At 32.7% G+C, this 20885-nt stretch overlaps 3 protein-coding genes and 1 non-coding gene across 8 annotated transcripts; 2 read left to right on the top strand and 2 right to left on the bottom strand.

The window, feature by feature from the left end:
• Nucleotides 1-440: 440 nt before the first annotated feature.
• LOC129890284 (uncharacterized) lies at nucleotides 441-2555 on the top strand. Its single transcript, XM_055965855.1, has 4 exons — nucleotides 441-464; nucleotides 866-1045; nucleotides 1675-1812; nucleotides 2379-2555. Exons 1-4 carry the CDS (start codon nucleotides 441-443, stop codon nucleotides 2553-2555), a joined length of 519 nt encoding a protein of 172 aa, XP_055821830.1.
• A 7957-nt stretch (nucleotides 2556-10512) lies between these two features.
• On the bottom strand, nucleotides 10513-10597 carry TRNAM-CAU (transfer RNA methionine (anticodon CAU)). Its single transcript is given in 2 exon segments — nucleotides 10513-10548; nucleotides 10560-10597. It is a non-coding gene; the product is annotated as a tRNA-Met (tRNA).
• A 73-nt stretch (nucleotides 10598-10670) lies between these two features.
• On the top strand, nucleotides 10671-17461 carry LOC129888767 (uncharacterized). Of its 5 annotated transcripts, none has more exons than XM_055963768.1 (3): nucleotides 10671-10772; nucleotides 15279-16649; nucleotides 17104-17461. In XM_055963768.1, the coding sequence occupies exon 2, from the start codon at nucleotides 15852-15854 to the stop codon at nucleotides 16533-16535; it is 684 nt and encodes a 227-aa protein (XP_055819743.1). In that variant the 5' UTR covers nucleotides 10671-10772; nucleotides 15279-15851; the 3' UTR covers nucleotides 16536-16649; nucleotides 17104-17461. The 5 variants fall into 5 exon arrangements, with proteins under 5 accessions (XP_055819743.1, XP_055819742.1, XP_055819741.1 ...); XM_055963767.1 differs by having other exon boundaries at nucleotides 10674-10772; nucleotides 15879-16649; XM_055963766.1 differs by having other exon boundaries at nucleotides 10676-10772; nucleotides 15870-16649.
• A 935-nt stretch (nucleotides 17462-18396) lies between these two features.
• Nucleotides 18397-18735, bottom strand: LOC129889802 (uncharacterized). Its single transcript, XM_055965254.1, has one exon. It carries the CDS (start codon nucleotides 18733-18735, stop codon nucleotides 18397-18399), a length of 339 nt encoding a protein of 112 aa, XP_055821229.1.
• Between the last annotated feature and the right edge of the window lie 2150 nt (nucleotides 18736-20885).

A 20885-nucleotide genomic window follows, 5' to 3' on the forward strand; every position in this document is an offset into this window, starting at 1 on the left:
TTTTCCCTACCGTTATTTATTTATTTATTAAAAAATATTGACATCACTTATGAAAAATTTCATGTACGCAACTAGTTGTGTTGAACTTGTTCACATGGCTAGTAATCCTAGATGAAAGATGGGATTAGGGAATATAGTAGACTATCGATCGACTTAAAACTAATCAATTTATGATAAATTTTCACATTTGATCAAATAATATTAAATATAATGATATTACAATATCATCACATAGAAGTTAAAACCTAAAATAATTGGTCTAGACGTGTTTAGAATTGTTCAAAAAGAAAGGAGAGATTTATGGAAAAATCTTTTAACAGTTTTGGAAAAAGTCTTTAACATAAATTCAGATTTGTTTTACATCTTAACAACCCCAATAAATAAGTGCACAACTAAACAAGAAAAGATAAGTAAACCACAAATCATTTCCCCTCTCAAGAATGGACCCTTTAGATTCTCTTGTTGTAAGTTCATTTCTTGATGAAGCTTATCATCTTTAATTTGGTATAATTATATATGTATATTTTATTTATATTCCACTTTTGTATATGTTTTGAGATTCTGATTAAGTGTCGATGTGAGTTCGCTGAAATGTTTATACATGCTTGTAGTCTTTTTTTTACATTCTGTCGATAGTTTAATCTCCCGATTCGTCGTGTAAGGCCTATTAATCTCCTTATCATGTTTTTTTGCATGACTCAGGTTTGAGCCGAAGACATTTTAATTAAGAATTAAAAAAATTATATCCATCCCATTATAATTTTTGATGGTGTACCATAACTATGATTAAAAAAATTTCATTCTTATTATATATTTTTTATAACTTTTTTATTATTTGATTGATTTATTTATTTATGGTTAAAAGGTGAAACGTATTGAAGGAAAAGAGAAATTGAAAAAGAAAATTATTAAAAGTCAGAAATCAGTATCAATATGTTGCAAAGGAGAAGGGAAATTTGTTCCAATGAAAGTGGCAATTCAAGAAGCTTCATCCAAAAATTCATTATTGGAAAGAATTAATTCTCTTGAGACTCGACTTTTTCAGGTAAAATATTTTTCTCCAAATTATTTATCTGAATTTTAATTTTTATATACTGATCGTGTAAATAAATTTTAATGTTGCTAGATCATCTAAAAATTAGTTATAGACAACCATGCTATTAAAATAATAGTTTGATACTTCATATTTATGATTATTCTTAACACTCTCAATGCAAGATTTGAGATTAATTTCACGAATGGTCATTCAATTTTTATTTTATTTCACTAAGATCATTAAGTTAATTTTATAATTAAAAAATCATTCAACTTTTTCAAGTATATCAAAAGGCTTCATTAAGTAATTATTTGTAACAAAAAGTTAGTTTACTTTGTCTAAGTATCATAAAAATAATACTATTCATGTCCATCATTATCATGTTTCTTTTATTTTCTTCTAGTGACTTTTAATTTTATGACCCTTCATTATCGGTCTTGAGTTTGAAATCAGAGAAGAAAAAATAGATAAATTTTTAAAGAGATATTTTCCCCAATAATAAACTCTACACGACACAAATATAAATTAGTTAGATTTACCATATAATTAATTAAACAAATAAAAAAAAAAGCTCAAATCTTAGTAGTACAATATAATTAAATAAGTTGTTGTGATAATTAATTAATTTATTAATGCAGCTGTGCCTGGAAATTGAAACTGCAAGAACATCATGTAGCTCTTCATCAAATATACAAACTACATTTGCAGAAAAATCAAAAAATAATGATGACAAGAGACAAGCAACTTCTTCTTATCCAATTTTTGATTTTTCACAGGTAATATTTTGTCCATTTAAATTTACATTTTGTGCATGTATAATTGAAATTATTTTAATTCTTGATAAATTTTTGACAACATCAATTTTATTTTATTTTTAACTTAAAATAAAAATAATATACATATTTAGTCTTCTAGGTTACTAATTAATCTCATTTTTGGTGGACGATTACTTATAAAATGATATGATATTGTAATTATTTTTAACTATCAATATATAAAAGTTATCCAGAATTGCACCGAATCCTGCGCATAGCGGAAATTTTAGTGCACACCGGACTACCAAATTAATAAATAAATACTTTGGAAAAATAAAGTATTTCACTTCTTTCCTTTTACTTTTCTTTACCTAATCAATTCAATTTTCTAGAATTATTCTTATCGGTTGAATAGCTCAAGCTTCTTAAGAACGTATTGTCCCTTATATTATGAAAAATAGAGGTTGATGCATGCAGGCCTTAACTATCTAATGTATAACTTGTAAGGCCGATAATAAGAGTCAACGTTCTTCTAGTTACAAAATCACTAAGTGATTATCAATTTTTTAATTGTATTTTTCTTGTAGAAACAATCTCATAATTTGGCACAAGATTTGGAGCAATCAACTTGCATGAAGAAGAAGAAGCCATTGCATTTTGGGAGAAGCAAAAGTACTAAAGATATTGAAAAAATTACAAGTAAAAATGGGAAGAAAAAAAGTTTAAAAGCCAGTTGGCCACATCTTAGGATCTTAGGTTGCTAATAACTACTAAAATTATATTCCAATTTTAACCTTGATTTTTGTTAATGGATTTTGGAAGAAGAGTTTTGGAGAAACAGATATGTATTATGTGTGTTGGTAATTTATTGCTGGATTAGTAATCCCATAATTGTTATCCAATGTTAAGTACGTTATTAGAATAATACTGCAATTGTGATATAGATAATTCGAAGTTTGTTGATCCCAAAATCAAAAAATCAATCAAACGCTAAATAAAATAATCTCATATTTTTTTAATTATTATTAACATTTATATTGTTTTATACTCCCATATCTTTTTATTTCTCATGTTAGCTTTGAACCTTAAAGGAACGTTTTTAATGTTTAATAAGTTTTTAATTTTAACATTCTCGTTTTATCCTTAATAATATCATTTCATAAAAATGTCATAATATTTTTAAAGCACAAGATTTAAAGGCCTTTTATATATGTTATGCACACTTAGTTTAAGATAACCACAAATATCAATAAATTTCTTTAAGATTTTGATATGAACTGTTATGTTATAGACTAGCTGAAACATGTATAATATATTTCAATCATCATCAATGGATGTAATGAAATACTTGAGATTTTTTTCGTCCCTAAACAAATGAAAGGTCTTGATATGAACCTTCTTAATTAAAAATAGAATATAAAATGATCAATAAAACCACAATTAATATGTTGTTTAATTTTGTCACGATCCAAACTGGGCCGTAAGTGGCACCCACACTTAACCTCTTAGGTGGGAGAACCAACGATACCAACCCCAACTTACATTAACGATTCAACTTATAAATCACGATAATAATGCGGAAGCTCAATCTTATTAAAGTCAAAAATAACAAAAGCCACTAAAATCTATTACTTGACGTTCCCTAAAATCTGAAAGTCATCACATGAAGGACATCTAAATTCTAAAACTAAGTCTGGAAATATCAAGCATCAAAATGAACAAATAACAAAATGTGTCCGAAAACTAAAGACACTATGCCATAACCGAGAGAATCCACCACGAGCTAGAAGGATAGCTCACCCTGAATTTCGATGATCTTGAGACTGACTAGAGCTGAGGTCGAGTCGAAGTCTGTGGAACACTCGCTGCACTCCACAAAATAAAACAAGAAAAGATACAAGTAGGGGTCAGTACAGGACAACACGTACTGAGTAGGTATCATCGGTCGACTCAAAATAGAAATTAATATACATAAAATAGTAGTGGAAAATCAACAACAACACTTAACAGGTGGCAACCAATGAACAATTACATAACCAGTCAACAATATCAAGATCACACATAAGGACTCGAGCCTCCACATCACACTCTTTTGAAATATGAGTTTTTGGAGATTAGGTAGTATTAAGTAATTTTAATTTATTTTCCTTTAATATTACCGTGCCGGAACGTGACACCCGATCCAAATATACCGTGTTGGAACGTGACACCCGATCCAAATATATCATGTCGGAACGTGACACCCGATCCAAATATATTTAATTTATCATTCTTCATGATTACATTCCACTTTATTAACAATATTTCATCAAGCCTTCTTTATTCAAGGCACCATTTTTGATAGGGCAAGTTCAAGATTATGGATTTCATGGCCTCGGGATTTCAGACCAATCACAACAACATATCAACCATCCAAACCACAACAATTAAATGAGTAGTAAATTTCACACATTACTCAATGAATATCAATCACTATTAAGAGTCTATCTATGATGTAGAATAAAACCATAACCTACCTCAATCGAAGAACCGAATCCAAGCAAGCTAATTCACGAATGTTTTTCCTTTCTTCAAAGCCTCACGTTTCCAATCTATCAATTATACAATATTTATAAGTAACTAGTCCGTAGACACCAATATTATTTACATGTTTAACCTAGACCCAACAACTCACTCAATTCTATAATCAATTTCTTAAATCTCAAGCCTAGGGTTAAGTATTAATTCCTCCAAATAACATAAATTTAATGGTATTCATATAATACAATACACCTACTATTTAATTACCTACCTCAATATATTAAAACTTGAATTAAATTGTGATAATTATGAGAATATCTGAAATCAAACCCAAATTACACAAAGAATTTAACTACAAAATGCAGTACCTAACTAAGAATTTAATATATATCATCACCCTAAATATTAGCCTATAATCATTATTCAATTGACCAAAATCTTGTAGAAAATTTCCAACAGTACGCATGCTAACTTCCAAGTTCTTTTTACAATTTAAGTTTAATATTATAATATAATATCCTCTACCCATTTACACCTTTACAGAAATTAAGGTTTCTTATATACAATTATTCAACAGGAAGTAACACTTTTTCTTCTTTCCATTTTTTTTTCTTTCTTTTTGGCCCAATGAACATTAACCATATCATGTGATATTGCATCATCTCCCTCACTAGTTGAAATCTTTCCACAGAAAGAGACAAATTTTTCAATTGTATTATGGAATGCTTACCTGAAGCAATTCGGGTTCCACGCCGTAGCAGTAATCGCCTTCTCTTCTTTTCTCTTTTCTAATTAATTAGGGCAACTAATCATGAATTAATAAATAAATAAAAGCTAAATCCCATTAATATATTTTTAAATGTATTGAACAAGTGGTATAGGACATTAAATAAATTACCATTTTAGCCCATTAATTAATTGGTTATTTAAATTTACCCCCCAACTAAATAACTATGGTTATCAATTAGTCCAAAATATCCATTAAAACTTTACGAGATGAGTCTTTTATGAAATAAAAAGCTTCAGTTCTCAAAACGATCTAATGGGTCGTTACAAATTTGGCCCAACAACCCCTCTCTTTCTTAGAATATCAATATTCTTTTTTCCTCGAGATTAAATAAAGTTGGTATTTGGTCAACATTGGAATAAGTCAAGGATCACTAAAAATTATGGTGGGGCAGTATGTATGCTTTCGATCTTAATTAGAATTCTTAATTTCAAGTCTATAAAATAAATTTATCTTTGATATGGAATATATTATAAATAAACTAAATTTTTCGAAGATGAAAATGTAACAAGACGGGATGTTATTTTTGATGAATATAAGAGAATGTGAGAAAAAAGTGAATGAGTATCAAATGTTTGTGGTGGGATATTAAATAGCGTTCTATTTTTAGCTAGAATTTTTGTATTTGAGCATCGGAAATGAAAGTTGCATTTGATAAGAAACACTTTTAACTCTTAGAACGAGGCTTCTTGAATCGAATATGAATTAGTCAGTCCCTCAAGTAAGTATTAGACGATGACAATCAAGAAACAAAGAAAAAAAAATTATGAATGTACTTCGATAAAAAATAAGAAATTCTATACGGTGAGTGAGGCTCAAATTCTCGACCTTGAGAAGGTCTCAGATTCACGTCCTAAAATAAAATCCTCTTAAGTATAAAACATTTTACCCTCACAGTAAGAATTTTTCATTATGAATCTGAATTAGTTAGGAATGTAACAGAAACAAAAAAAAGTATGAATATACTTCAAGAAGAAAAATATTATGATAGGAAACAATTTATAATCAAAGCGAGAATTCCCAACGTGAATCTGGATTATTCAAGCCTCAACGGGTATCAAACACTGAATGAGAAACCGGAAAAAAAAGGAGTGGGGTGAAAGTGGCTCGAACTCTCGACCTCAAGATTAATCAAAAACTACACCAACTATACGCTAAGTCAACTGCACTATAACCCCGATTGTTAACAATTTATCACATATGTTGTATATAATTAATACTATTCAAGAAGTCAAAAACTTTGCCAATGAAACGACATCGTTCTTTCTCTATCTTCTTACATGTCTAGGGTTTTTCAGATCTTTTCCCTCTTTCATCACCAAAAGAAACCCATCATTCAGGTACAATATTTTTGCCCTTTCCATAGTTTTTGTTTTTTTTGTGAAGTATTATTATCTTGTTTATAGATTTCTTTCTTTGATTATTGTCATCTATTTACCCCATAAATTGAAAAAAAATTAAAAAGTGAGAAAAAGGGGTAAAGATGCAGTCTTTTTAGTCTTTTTTCAACTGGGAAGTTTTATAAACTTCCACTTAAGTGAAGTTGTTGAATCTTGATAAAAAATGGAACTTAAGAACAATGGGAAGTAGTTTTATGTTTGAGTAGTTTGTACTTTTATGTTTTAAAGCTTGTACCTTGTATTTGTTATATACTTGCTCTTTTGGTTGTTGCTTCATGCTTTAACTCAAATCTTGTTTATGATGTGATGTGATTTTTTCCCTTCCCATAGTTTTTTTTTTTGAGGTATCATTGTCTTGTTTATTGAATTCTTTCTTTTGATTCAATCTTCCTCTATCACAACAACAACAATATACTTAGTGTAGTTCCGCAGAGTGGGGTCTGGGGAGGGTAAAGTGTAGGCAGAGGTAAGGTAGAGAGGTTGTTTCCTCTATTCAACCCATAAATGGAAAAAAAAGTGAGAGAAAAGGGCAAAGATGGAATCTCTTTAGTCTTTTTTTTCACTGAGAAGTTGCAAACTTTCACTTACCTTAACTATGAGTTGAGTTTCTTTAGTTATTGAGTCTTGATTAAAAAATGGTACTTACGAACCATGGGAGGTGGTGGTATGTTAGAGTAGTTTGTGTGTATTATGTTTTACAACTTGTACCTTGTATTTGTGATGTACTTGCTCTTTTGTTTGCTGCTTCATGCTTTAACTCAAAAATATTGTTTATGCTGTGATGTGATTTTTGCCCTTCCCATAGGTTATTATTTGTCTTGTTTATATAATTCTTTCTTTTGATTCAATTATCGACTATTTTCCCCGTAAATTGAGAAAAATAAGTGAGACAAAGGGGAAAAGATGGAATCTTTTGAGTCTTTTTTTTTTCACTGAGAAGTTGCAAACTTTCACTTACCTTAACTATGAGTTGAGTTTCTTTAGTTATTGAATCTTGATTAAAAAATGGTACTTAGGAACAATGGGAGGTGGTGGTATGTTAGAGTAGTTTGTGCTTTATGTTTTACAACTCGTACCTTGTATTTGTGATGTACTTGTTCTTTTGGTTGCTGCTTCTTTCTTTAACTCAATCTTGTTTATGTTGTGGTGTGATTTTTGCTCTTCCTATAGAATTTTTTTTTCTTTTCAAAGTATCGTTCTCTTGTATATAGAATTCTTCTTTGATTCAATTTTCGTCTGTTCGCTCCATAAATGGGGAAAAAAAGTTAGAAAAAGAGGCAAAGATGGAATCATTTTAGTCTTCTTTTCACCGGAAAGTTGTAAGCTTTCAACAACAACGTACCCAATGTAATCCCACAAGTGAGGTTTGGGGAGGGTAGAGTGTATGCAGGCTAAGCCCTACCTCGTAAAGATAGAAAGGTTTCTTTCGATAGACCCTCGGCTCAAGTAAAAAGTTGCATACTTTCACTTACTTTAATTATTAGCTGAGATTCTTTAGTTACTTACGTAAATGCTATTGGGTCCTGATTAAAAATGCTTTAGGTTTCTAATCAAGGGTCTTAATGGAACTTAGAACAATGGGAGGTAGTGTTTTGTTAGAGTAGTTTGTACTTCATGCTTTACAGGTTGTACCTAGTATTTGTGATATGCTTTCTCTTTTGGTTGCTGCTTCATGCTTTAAGCACTTCTATAAATTCCATTATTTTCTCACTAATTTAATTTCTTAGAATCACAATCATCAAGTCAATCTTGTTTGTGATGTGATGTGCTCTTTTCCCTTCATACAAAATTCATTTTTTTCGTATCAGTTTTCTTGTATATGTCCATTTTATTTGTTGCCTTTGTTTAATTGAGCTTGTCTATATTCACCCCTATAAATGGGCATAGAAGTGAGGGAAAAAAAATGCAAAGATGCAAATAATTTCATGTAGAATCATAGTTGCTCGTTGGACCAAATTCTCGTGTGAATTAGTGGAGCAACAACTAAATGTATAACATATGCATGCATGTCCTCGCGTTGACCTCTCATATGTTGTGAATTTTCTTTCTTCTTCTTTTTCTATCTACATGTAGTAATTCAAGACTGATAAAAAAAATCTGAAGGTTTAATTTTAACTTTTTCTGAAAAAAAAAGGTCTCAGGTGAATTTCTCCGAAATGGCTATCGTCAATGATGAACGAGAGTTCGAGGAAGAAACAACTAATGCAGAATTTAAAGAGTTTGACAAAGATGAGGAAGTGGACGCTGAGGACGATGATGATGATGATGATGGTGACGAGGATGCCGAAGATGATGATGAGGAGGAGGAGAAAGATGTCATACAGAGCTCTGGTAGTGGTCCACAAATTCACTCTGTAGATGATGATGAGGATGACGAAGACGATGAGGATGATGAGGACGATGAAGGTGACAGTGATGATGATGACGACGACGACGACGACGACGATGATGATGAAGATGAGGAGGAAGGTGAAGAAGAGGAGGGGGATCTGGGCACAGAATATCTTGTTAGGCCAGTGGCACGCGCTGAGGATGAAGAAGATGCTAGTGATTTTGAACCAGAAGAAAATGGCGAAGAAGAGGCTTTTGAGGAGGAAGAGGAAGAGGACGATGATGAAGACACTAGCGGAAAGGTGGAGGCCCCGCCAAAGAGGAAGAGAAGCAAAGATGATGACTCTGATGATGATGATGGTGGAGAGGATGAGGATGATGAGAGACCATCCAAACGATAGGGCTTGGCCCTATCTGGTATAGAGGTCACTCACCATTCATGTATGATGATGGTTCTTGTAGTCTTTAGTTTTAATCACTGTTGGGATTGTGACACCAGTTTAGTTTAGTTTAGTTTAAGAACTTTGGTTCAAGATTTTTTTTGGTTGGTGTTTTTAGTTGTTAAGTTCTGTTTAGTCTGCTATTTTGGTGCAAGTATTTATATATGGTGAGCTTAGTTTAAACACTCTTCAGTTCCATTACCTAGAATCATTATTATCAAAAATTCTACTTTTATTGGACAAGTTAGCAGCAAGTATTTGAATCTTTGATTTTTCCTACTTTAATGTTCTAGGTCCTGCCTGAGTTTCTTTAATCCTTTTTTTCTTTTGGGGTGTGTGTGTGTGTGTAAATAAAAGACTAATATACCAACAAGGTTTTTGGTGGAGTGATAAATACTCCTTCATCCTTAACTAGGGTCTCGGGTTGGAGTCCCCTTAGGTAAGGAGTCGCTTTTGTTATGGAGCATTTTATCCCCCAATATGGGACTTTTCGGTGCTAATTTGGATTTAATCAGACTCTCGATACGAGGTATCAAACACTGGGTGGGAAACCAAAAAAAAAGACTACTATATTTAAACTTTAGGACCACTTATAGTGGTTGAGCACCTTTGCCATCGAGGGTTCTAATCATGCTGAAGCAAAAGTGGAAACTCTATTAATCTTTTTGTATTGGTTTTGGTAAATACATTTAATTGTTGGACAACACTAACTACATAAGCAAATCAGATTCTACTTATCTCAAGTGTAATTTTCTTTCAGGACGGTGATAAATTAGTGATGAAAAAAGAAGTCATTGATGCACCAAAATGGGCCATTTGATCAACTAGAAGTCATTGATGCACCAAAATGGGCCATTTGATCAACTAGCATATTTTTTCTCCCTGTATTCTTGGTGTAGTGTACTGTTGGATTATATGGGAGGAGAGAGACTCGAATTCTCAAATCTTAGGAAGGTCTCAGATTCAAGTCTTAAAATGAATTCATCTTTAATAAGAAATGATTTGCTCTCAAAGTCAAAATTCCAAGTGTGAATCCGAACTAGTTAGACATCAAGTAGGTACCGAACAATCGAATGAGAAAAAATATAAAAATAAGATATGATTTGCTCTCAAGGAAATGTACTTCAAGAAAATAAAATAATATAATGATATTCTCAAAGTGAGGTTCAAGTGGGTACCGAGCAATAAATGAGAAACCACTCAAGCGGGTATCGAACACCGAATGAAAGACGGAAAAAAATAGTGGGGTGAGAGAGGCTCGAACTCTCGACCTCAGGATCACTCAGAAGCTATGAGACCTACGCGCTAGCCAACTGCGCCACCACCCCAATTATTCTCAAGTGCACCATTTATTATATTTACTCATTTCTATTTTCACCTTCATAGAAATCGAAAGGACGAGAGTTTTTTTGCCCCAAAACACCATTGTTCTTCCTCAATCTTCTTTACATGTCTAGGGTTTTCAGATCTCTCTCTCATCCATCACCTAACAAACCTATTCAGGTACATTTTTTTGCCCTTCCCATAGTTCTTTTTTTTTGTTTTTGAAGTATCATTTTCTTGTTTATAGAATCCTTTCTTTGATTCAATGGGAAAAAAGGTGAGTAAAAGGGGAAAAGATGGAAGCTTTTTAGTCTTTTTTCACTGGGAAGTTGCAAACTTTCACTTTTCTTAAGTATGAGCTGAGTTTCTTTAGTTTGATTAAAAATGCTTTAGGATTCTAATCAAGGGTCTTAATGAAACTTAAGAACAATAGGAGGTAGTGGTATGTTAGTGTAGTTTGTACTTTATGGTTTACAACTTGTACCTTGTGCTTTTGATATACCTGCTCTTTTGGTAGAAGGGGAGCCTTGGGGCAAATATAAAGTTGTATCTTGTGGGACCTATACGTCAAGGGTTTGAGCCGTCAACTAAGCAACCGCTAATGCTTGCAGTAGGTTAGATTGTATAAATCACACCTCCTTGGGGTGCAGCCCTTCTCGGATTCTGCTAATGCGGGATGCTTTGTGCACCGGGTTGCCCTTTGCTCTTTTGGTTGTTGCTTCATGCTTAAACTCAATCTTGTTTATGCTGTGATTTGATTTTTGCCCTTCTTATAGAGTTCATTGTTCCCCGAAGTATCATTCTCTTGCTTATGTCTGTTTTATTTATTGCCTTTCTTTAATTGAACTTGCCCCTATTCACCCCATAAATGGGAAAAAGTGAGAAAAAGAAGTAAAAATTGCAATCTTTTTCTTCTTTTTATTTCGTTGGGAAGTTGCAATCTTTCGCTTACCTTAATTCTAACCTGAGTTTTTTTAGTTATTTAGGTCGTAGACGCTATGCATGTGGGAAAAAAAGTTTTTCTTTTTCACAAACCTTGAAATTTGGGAGTATTGAGTCTTAATTAAAAATGCTTTAGGATTCAAAAAAAATAATCAAAAAACAAGAGAACAATGGGTGGTAGTGGTATGTAAGATTAGTGTGTACTTTATGTTTTAGAGCTTGTACCTTGTTTTCCTATTTTTGTGTGACATACTTGCTCTTTTGGGTTGCTGTTGCAGGCATTAAGCACTTCTACAAATTCTATTACGTGGTCACCAATTTAACTTCTTAGAATTACAATTATTAACTCGATCTTATTTATGCTGTGATGTGATTTTTTTTTTCCTATTCTCAAGCTTTATTTGCAAACTCTGGCTATTGATTTGACATTTTGTGCAAGTTGAACAAACTCTTTAAGATCTGTGCAGTTGGATAGTGCTTTTATGATGTAAAGCAAATGGGAACTCTTATGATTATAAACTGAAAGAATTAATAACATACGTATATAATGCTTCTGATATGCAGTGGCAGAGCCACCTTGTGGTTAGGGCGTTCGAACCCCCTTCGACAGAAAATTATACTATTTATACATGGTTAAAATAATTTTTTATGTATATATAGTAGATGTCGAACCCCCTTTGATTAATTTGTGTGTCTACTTCTTCAGATTTTAACCATGTATATGGTAACTCATCTTGACACAATATATTTTCAATATGGTAACTCATCTTGACACAATATATTTTCAAAATTAGTGGACTACATGAATAGAAAATGTGTAACTATATAAGTTGTCTGTTCCTTTCACTTGCTGTCAGGTGTCTAATTGGAGAAAGTGGTGCTATTTATATAAATATAAGCTAGTACAATTTAATTGATAGAAATTGTCTTAATTACTAGAAGGAGGATAAAAATTGAGTAACTAGATCTAGTAAAAGAAAAATGACGTTTACCTTACATAACTGGACAGGAAGTAGTAAGAAGTTTTTGACATTCTGCACCCAAGGGTGTGACCTAGTGGTCAATGAAGTGGGTTGAGAACCATGATGTGTCACATTCAAGTCCTAGCAGAGACCCAAAAATAAAAAAACTAGGTGATGTCTTTCCATTTGTTCTAGCCTTGGTGGATAGAGTATAGAGTGACCCGGTATCTGTTGCTGGTGGGACTTGAGAGGTGACAGGTATCCTCAGGAATTAGTTGAGGTGCGCAAAAGCTGGGCTGAACACCACGGTTATCAAAAAAAATAATTTTTTGACGTTCTATTTTTTTTTTAAAGAAGGCTGAAATTCAACTTCACATGATTTAGTGGTTTAGTTAACAACTAATTCTGCATTTGCCGAAAACTGATAATATATCTTGCTTTGACAAAAAATGACACTTCAGCTGTAGTTATGTCTCAGGATAAGCAAATACTTTCATGTAGAATAATAGTTGCTCGTCGGACCGAATTCTCGTCTGAATTCGCGGAGCAATAACTAATAAATGGATAACATATGTATGCATGTCTTTTCGTTGCAATATCATATGTTTTGAATTTTCTTCTACTTCTTTTTTCCATGTGCATGTAATAATTCAAGAGTAATGTCCCGTGCTGTTTGAATTTTTTTTTTTTTTTTGGAGAAGTTAGCATCAAGCTGTCAAGCACCAAGTATCTGAATCTCTGTAAACCGTTTTAGGTAGTAAGTTCCATGCTTTTTCTTACTGTTTTGACTGCACAGATGCTCTGTTGGGAAATTTGCTGCTAAAAATAAGTAGTTGCAGTCAATTGACTTTTTTTTCCACCCGGATTAAGTAGACATCGGGATTTCTTAGTGACTGTCATGTTTGACTTGTGAGGTCATAGAATATCTTTAGTATCTTATGGGTTAGTCTTTGTTTAAGTGTTGTTAGCTGCGTTTTTCTTTCATCCCCAATATTAGATTTCAAATCTACCAAATCTGTTAATTCTTGTTTACTGATTTAGCGGCAAATAAGAGAGTTTTGAAAATTTTCAAGTTGGGCCATGGCAATGTCTTTAGAATGCCTTTTCCTTGTGGGAATTAACTTCTGCTAGTCCACTGGAATAATGGAGATACACACCTTATGATGAGAGTGAGATAGGAGTTGTTGTGGGGTGGGGGGAGCAGTGACCTTGAAGATCTTCATTTGTGTCTCGGGTCTCAGCATATCAATGTGGATGATGGAGGGAGCTAGAAGCATTGAACTATGGAAGGGGACCTCTATACAAAAGCAGGTTAGAAAACATAATGATGTGAAAATAGTGGAAAAAGAAGGTATGATGTTCCTTTTTCTAGGGTCTATATCCTTGAGCTTAGATATATTTATGAGTTCCGCTGAAGTTTCAGTTTGAGTTATATATTACGTAGGTTGTAGATTTTGCATCGTGTACAAGCATACAAGAGCCAATCTTTGAGAGTTACTTTGGTTTAAGTTTCTGCGTTCAAAACGTGTTCAATTTTCCTTTTTCTCATCTTAGATTAGAAAGCCCGGTTACAAAATGTTCCTAATGTGACAGTCTACACTACAGATCAATTGGCTTTGGCCTCTCACAATGCTACAAAACCAACAGTAAAAGGTTCTCTAAGAATAGCTTTCCATGTAATAGTAAGAAAATGATGCCATGGCCACTCCATTAAAGTAAAAGAAATCCTAAAGGTTTACCTAACCAATAAATTTGTTGTGAAGCCTGTGATATGTTATCCGTTTTCTAGAGTAATCGAGGATATGCAAGGTGTGGTTGAACATCTTGTCAAAAAACTTGGTAAATGTTTTGCTTCGATATCTGACAGTTTGCTTGAAATGGTTGTGAAAGGGGAAAAACCATGCTACATATATGTCATAAGTTGTATTTTTGTTATGATTCGTTTTTGTTTTGTTCTTGAATACAATATCTTGGACATAAAGAACAATTGTTTATGGTAATGAAGGAAATTGTTAGAATGAGTACTTTTTTCCAATTTCATTGTTAGATGAACCATTAGAAGAGTATTTTTTATTCTATTACTGTTGTGGATATAGTTTTACTGTCACCTATTATTTGATTTGGTCTTTCTAGAATATGAATAGTGTCAACTGCTTATTCAAGGAAAGAGTAATTATGCAATTTATAGAAGATTTGGAGAGATACTTATCAAATCATCTGGACAAATGCTTGAGCATCTTAAAACAAAACTGCAATCAATGTAAAATTGGCAGTCAGGAAGCAGTTTCTTCTGTGAAATGGGAACTTGTGAGCCTCTCTTCTTTTTTTTAAATAAATAAATTTTTTTTAAAATATATGATAGGCAACTGTATTTTTTCCGATGCTGAATTTGGATTTCCAAATCATTATCATTTGACTATTTTAGTAATTGAGCTTCCAAGTCTAAGACCATGTTTGGATGGGGCTTATAGCTTATGGCTTAGAAGCATTTGCCATGGCTTTTGGCTTAAGAACAAGTGCTTAAAAACACTTTTTTATTTTACCCAAACATTACAAAAGTGCTTGAAAGCTATTTTAGCTTAAAAACACCTAAATAAGCCAATCAAACAGGCTCTAAGTCAATGCGTCAACATTTAATTACTATCGGTATTCTGTGCAGCCATATGAAGGCGTACTGGTATGCAAGATAGTTTTAGTTCAGATGTGATGGTTGATTATTTTTTTTGGTACAAGATGTGTCTGAAGTCTGCCTGTCAAGCTGATGTATGTTAGTTCTCTGTAGATGCTGCTCGACAGTTGAAGAATTGCACGCTACGTTATTATTGGCTTCAACAGCTGCATTGCACATGAGGTTATTCTTTGGTAGTATTTTGCCAATTGGGGTTTTTAAGGGGGAATAGTTCTCTTTAGCCATCATATCAGTATGTTTTGCAAGATGAATGGCTTAATCTATATTTAGGTCCGTCTACGGAATTGATAATTTTCAGTTGAATATACCTAAGTGTATTCTTCTGAGGGTATTTATTCAGGTTCCCTAGGAGATTCTGTCGTTTTATGCCAAATATCAGATAAGATTGCCAAATACAGGTTTCTGGTGAAGGCCATTAACCCGAGACTCCTGTACTCTTCTCGGAGTAGATAGATTTTCACTGTTTCCGTTTTCCCTTAGTTAGATTGATGTCAAAGCAAGCATTTTGTTGTTTGATTCACTCTCTGAGCTAATGGTTAAGACATCATATATTTGTACTGTTCCATGAGGTTGTTCCTTGGAATAAGCAACTATTTTGTAGTGTGAAGAAGTTTGTCTGTAAATGCTGGTTTCTTGTTAATTTGAACCAATAATTGAACTTCAAAAATGGATGTTCCTGTGAAGAAACCTCAGGATAATGGGCAGAAAGCCTTGATCAGTGATGACATTTTGGCTAAGAGGCTAAAAAATCGGGAGCGTCAACGCAGATATAGAGAAAGGAAACGTCTTAAAGCTGATACAATGAAGGTGTTGGGCACAAACAAACTAGTTTCATTGCCAGTGGAGGTGCCCGTGAGTGTTGCTCCCCCGGATAGGACAGTGCCAGTGAATTTCGCTCCTCTGGACTCTTCGGTTCCAGTGAAAGTTGGTCCGCTGGACTCTTCAATGCCAGTGAATGTTGCTCCTCTTGACTCTTCAGTGCCAGTGAATGTAGCTCCCCGAGCTTATGTAATGCCAGTGGATGTTGCTTCTGGAGAATCTGTGATGCCAGTCCGCTGTTCTTCCCGAGAGTCTGTCACCCGTGTTTACTCCGGGCGGAATTGGAAAAGAGATGCCCGAAATGCCCATGCTGTGAGACAAAACAAAGCTAGTTTTAATAGTACGGTTTCACCAAATTTAGCTTCAACTTGTGGAAGTCAAGCAACATTGTTACCCCACGTTGAACAGTCAGATGTCGCATTGAGTAATGTAATTTCTTCACCTGTGTCTGCATCGGAAAATAATGGAACACCAAAATCTTTTCCCAGCAGGAGAAATTGGAAAGCAGAAGCTAGAAATAAGAAGAGCTGAAATTGTCGACAGTAAGTTAAGGTCAAGCATATCACAGAATATTATCAATTGTTAGCAGCCTTGTAATATCATTATGTACAACATTGGAAGGACTGATGAACTTCGGATGATATTGTAAGTGTTTTGTGTTCCTTCTTTCCCACTTCAATTTTTCTTGTAATCCTTTTCGAAAAGTGTAATATTCTACTATACAGAACATCTCAATTTTACACTAGGCCTGCCATTCATACCCTTCTTGTTAGTAAATCGTCTTGTGTTTGTGCTTGACCTTAAATGGAGGTCCAACCTAAAGTGTAATGGAGGACAATTTCAAACCATTGTCAAAAGTAGAGGGATTAATCTGGACCTTTTTCGCAATGTTTTTTGACACGTGGAATCTTCACAATCTATGTTGGAGCTCCATTAAAGTCAAGGGCAAGTATGAGATGATTAGGTAACGGGTAAGGATATGAATGACCTGATATTGTAAACGGAGGTAAATTTGGACTTTTTTGTTGCATTTCTGTATGTTGGTGCTCTTCATGTTTGTTGTTATTTTTCATGCACTCACCAACTGATGCAATTGCAGATATCGGATGCCCGACTTACACGGCTCTTAATTTTTTCTTTCTGTTCAACCAAGTGAGAAGATCCTGACCATTCCTAATGTCCAGGTTTTTTCAGGTAAGAAATTTAGGTTTTAGAGTAACTTTAGCATACTCTTCTGCTGCTAGAATCTAAGTGGTTGGGACTTCCATTATTCCGATGAAACGAATCTTCATATGTTTCACGAGATTCTGACCATGTATTTCTGTACATATCTGTTGTATGTGGATTACCGTACTTGTGGGATTACACTGGGTATATTGTTGTTGTTTGTATCTGTTGTATGTGGATCGATCATCCTTAGTCCGATTTGTCACTCAAGAAGAAACTATCCTTCATGATTTGTTGCTTTCATTGGTTATCTGTTCAAGAAACATTTCAGAGTTTGAATTTTGCATATGGTTCTGAGTTTGCTTAGGGGAAGTATTTATTGATTATTATTGCACAAAGACTATTGTAGCATGATTAGGCTTAGGCCAGGATTTATTCAGTGCCGGAGTCAGAAGATTCATCGGGAAGATTACATAAAAGATCTGTGTTGTTTAGGAGATTCAACGATCTATATATTGGGGCAGCTTAGTGCACAAAGCATTCTGCATTCATGCATGATTCGTGGAAAGGGCCGCACCCCAAAGGGTGTGATGTAGACAAGACACCTTAATGCAACTATTAGTGACAACTTTCACAACTCGAATCTGTGATTTATCACAAGGAGTCAACTTTACTGTTGCGTCAATAGTTTATATAACCTATATATACAATTCAATTTTCTCGCGAAGGGTATTTAATTGAATCTCCTTCGATTACACCAATTTAGCTTTATTAGTCATCAATTTTAGCTACTTCCTTACAAATTTGTCCTTAGGTTATGTTGCATCTTGGATGTTAGTATAATTCTCTTGCCGATTCTTTAGATGAAACAATCAATCAACTATGCCTCAATCCTCATTTGTTCTGTAGGTCCATTATATGACTTTTTTCTTCATATATGTGATTGTTATAATGTACCAACATAGGTATCGGGTCACTCTGACGATTAAGATTTAAAAAAATGAGAAGAAATTAAATCATCCCTTCCATTCGAGGTTCTTTCATTTCATCACCTAGAATCTAACAAATATGTAAATAATATCTGCATTGATGTTTGTATATATACACAAACAATGAAATGCAGAACATATATAATTACAGATAAAGATAATTTAATAGTTTCATCAAGTACATGTTATATACATGATCATAATTACATATTAATCAACCCTTAATGACGCGTTAATCAATGCTTAATCACCTGCCTCAAATCCTCAAAACTCCAATCCCTTCTCATCCCAGGGCTCCTCGCCAATTTTGGCGAATCAGTCAGGAAGTCCATCGGACCACTATTATGAATCCTACGAGAACCTTTTTTCGCCTTATTTTCTTTTCCCACGAGTGATCGAGCCCTCGTTGTTTCAAATCTCGGCTTTTGTACCAAGTTTCCCGACCATTTCCTCTCGATTCCGCCTGAAAAAAGGCGAAAATTCGACTTTTCGTGAACATTATTGATTTTTTTCCTTAGTTCCTCATGTGAATCTGTTCTTTTTAGAACTTGGCAGGTCAAGCAATTGAGAGTCATTGTTGTATAAAAGAAGAAGAAGAAGAGAAAAGGTTTAGAAGGTAATAAAAAATGCATAGGATATGAAGAAATTGATATGTAAATAATAATGATAATAATAATTGAATTTTTGAGGATATTGAGGTGTTAAGGGTTGGTTGTTTTAATTTTTATTTTTCTCCCATTTTATTGGAGATGTTAAATGTCTTGTGTTAATAATGTCCATTCTTTTTTGGTTTATGCCCTATAAAAAAGGTGAATCAATCTTTTAGGGTAATGTCTATTATTATTCGTAATATTAATCGAAAAATCCTCGAGAGCCAATAATGCACAGGTGAATAATGAATCTATCCCTTTTCTCATCTTCGTTTAAGTATTAAGCTTTTGTTTGGGATATGATTGAAATTCATGACATGAGCTTTATTCCAAAACTTCAGGGCTTGTAACTCTTATTAATCTTATCTTGTGTTGCTATGAAATTTGAAATAATTGTAAAAGCTACCATTTTTAATTAAGTCTGATAAGGATAAAATGTACACATACCATATTTTTTATGATGGGATTTAAGTTGTGAATTTTCGTGTTTAAACAATTTTATTTTTCGTTTTGGTTTACTATCCGGTATTCGAAATTTATATTGAGATTTGATTAAATTCGAATTTGCGTTGAAAATTCTTACATTGGAAAAGGTAATTTCATACCATATCTTGAAGCCGAGATCTATAGTTAATAATTAATAATGAAAGAGTACTTATCAAAATAATATATATAATAAAGCTAGATATAGACAAGGTAATGTGGTACATCTCTATGGCCTTCATTTCTATTTATCTTTTTTCTCTTTTTTTTGAGCATTTGTTAGTTTTTCTCCTCATTTTAATGTAGTTATTATTTATATAATTATTGAATAATTAATGTTTTGTTGTAAATAAATTATATTAATGTTGATGTCCATAACTTTAAGGTGTAATTCTATCATTATGTGTAATAATACCCACACCTCCACCACCTCCTCATTTATTTTCTATATACACCCCTTAATCATCTCCCCCACAATCTCAAGGATTAATGTCATGTTTATTGTTATCTTTTCGTATGACTCTATGTAACAATATAAATAGAGGTCTTTAAGATTTTGTTATACACTTAAATATTTGGGAAACACTTGAAAGAATAAGAAAACTTTCATCTTGTCTCTCTTCATTTTTTATATACTTGTATTACCTATGATACATTTCTCATAGCTATTGGATATTATTAATATTTTTTACTTTTGGTTTCAAGTTTCAATATGTATATGTATTTTTGTAATAACTTTGAGTAGCGATTGTTTTTTATGTTGAATTGAGACTCTATGTATGTACACTTTCGTCATACATTTATCATTTTTGTATAGAGAAAATTTTTATATGCTCTTGATTTGCCTTTATTTTTTTTCTTAAATAATTTCTTTGTACTTTTTCATGGTTATAATTATTTTCTATCAACTCTTTGAATTTATAAATTTTTCATCAAATAAGTGAGGTAGATTTATAATATACTAATCTCAGAACGTTTTGTTTTCTTAAAATTCTTAGTTTCTTTCCATCTTTTCATTAATAATATTTAACAATTTATTTTTTCAATAAAAAAGATTTAATTTTTTTCATTCGATTTTCAAAAAGAGGAAGGAAAAAACTTAACAATACAGAAAAGATCAAAAGATGAATGCTTTCAGGAAGGAAAAAATATGTCAAGACAGAAATAATGACAATTTCATCACCATCCAGATCACCATCATCTTAAAACTTGACTTGTTTTAGAAAGATTATGTGAACACATTCCTATTCAATAAGCTAAATATATGCATTGACAATTTCCAGATATTTTTAAGTTAATGCATAATCTTATATAAATAGGCATACACAAAATGATATGATACTTCTCTATAAATTAAAATATCGTTACACACTCCGTCCACTTACCACTGTAAATGTGAAAAAATATTGGTACGTAATATTTATAATAGAAGGTTTAATTCAATTTATTTTATTAATACGCCATAAAATTCTTCTAAAATTAATAGTTTATTGTATTTATATTCTTTTTGGGGTGATACAATGAGGTGTGTTTTTTGAGAAATTTTTGATATCATATTTTCATGCAATTATTTCTTGAATAGCAAAAAAAGG

The sequence above is a fragment of the Solanum dulcamara genome, chromosome 5, assembly GCF_947179165.1.
Source record: "Solanum dulcamara chromosome 5, daSolDulc1.2, whole genome shotgun sequence".
NCBI lineage: Eukaryota > Viridiplantae > Streptophyta > Magnoliopsida > Solanales > Solanaceae > Solanum > Solanum dulcamara.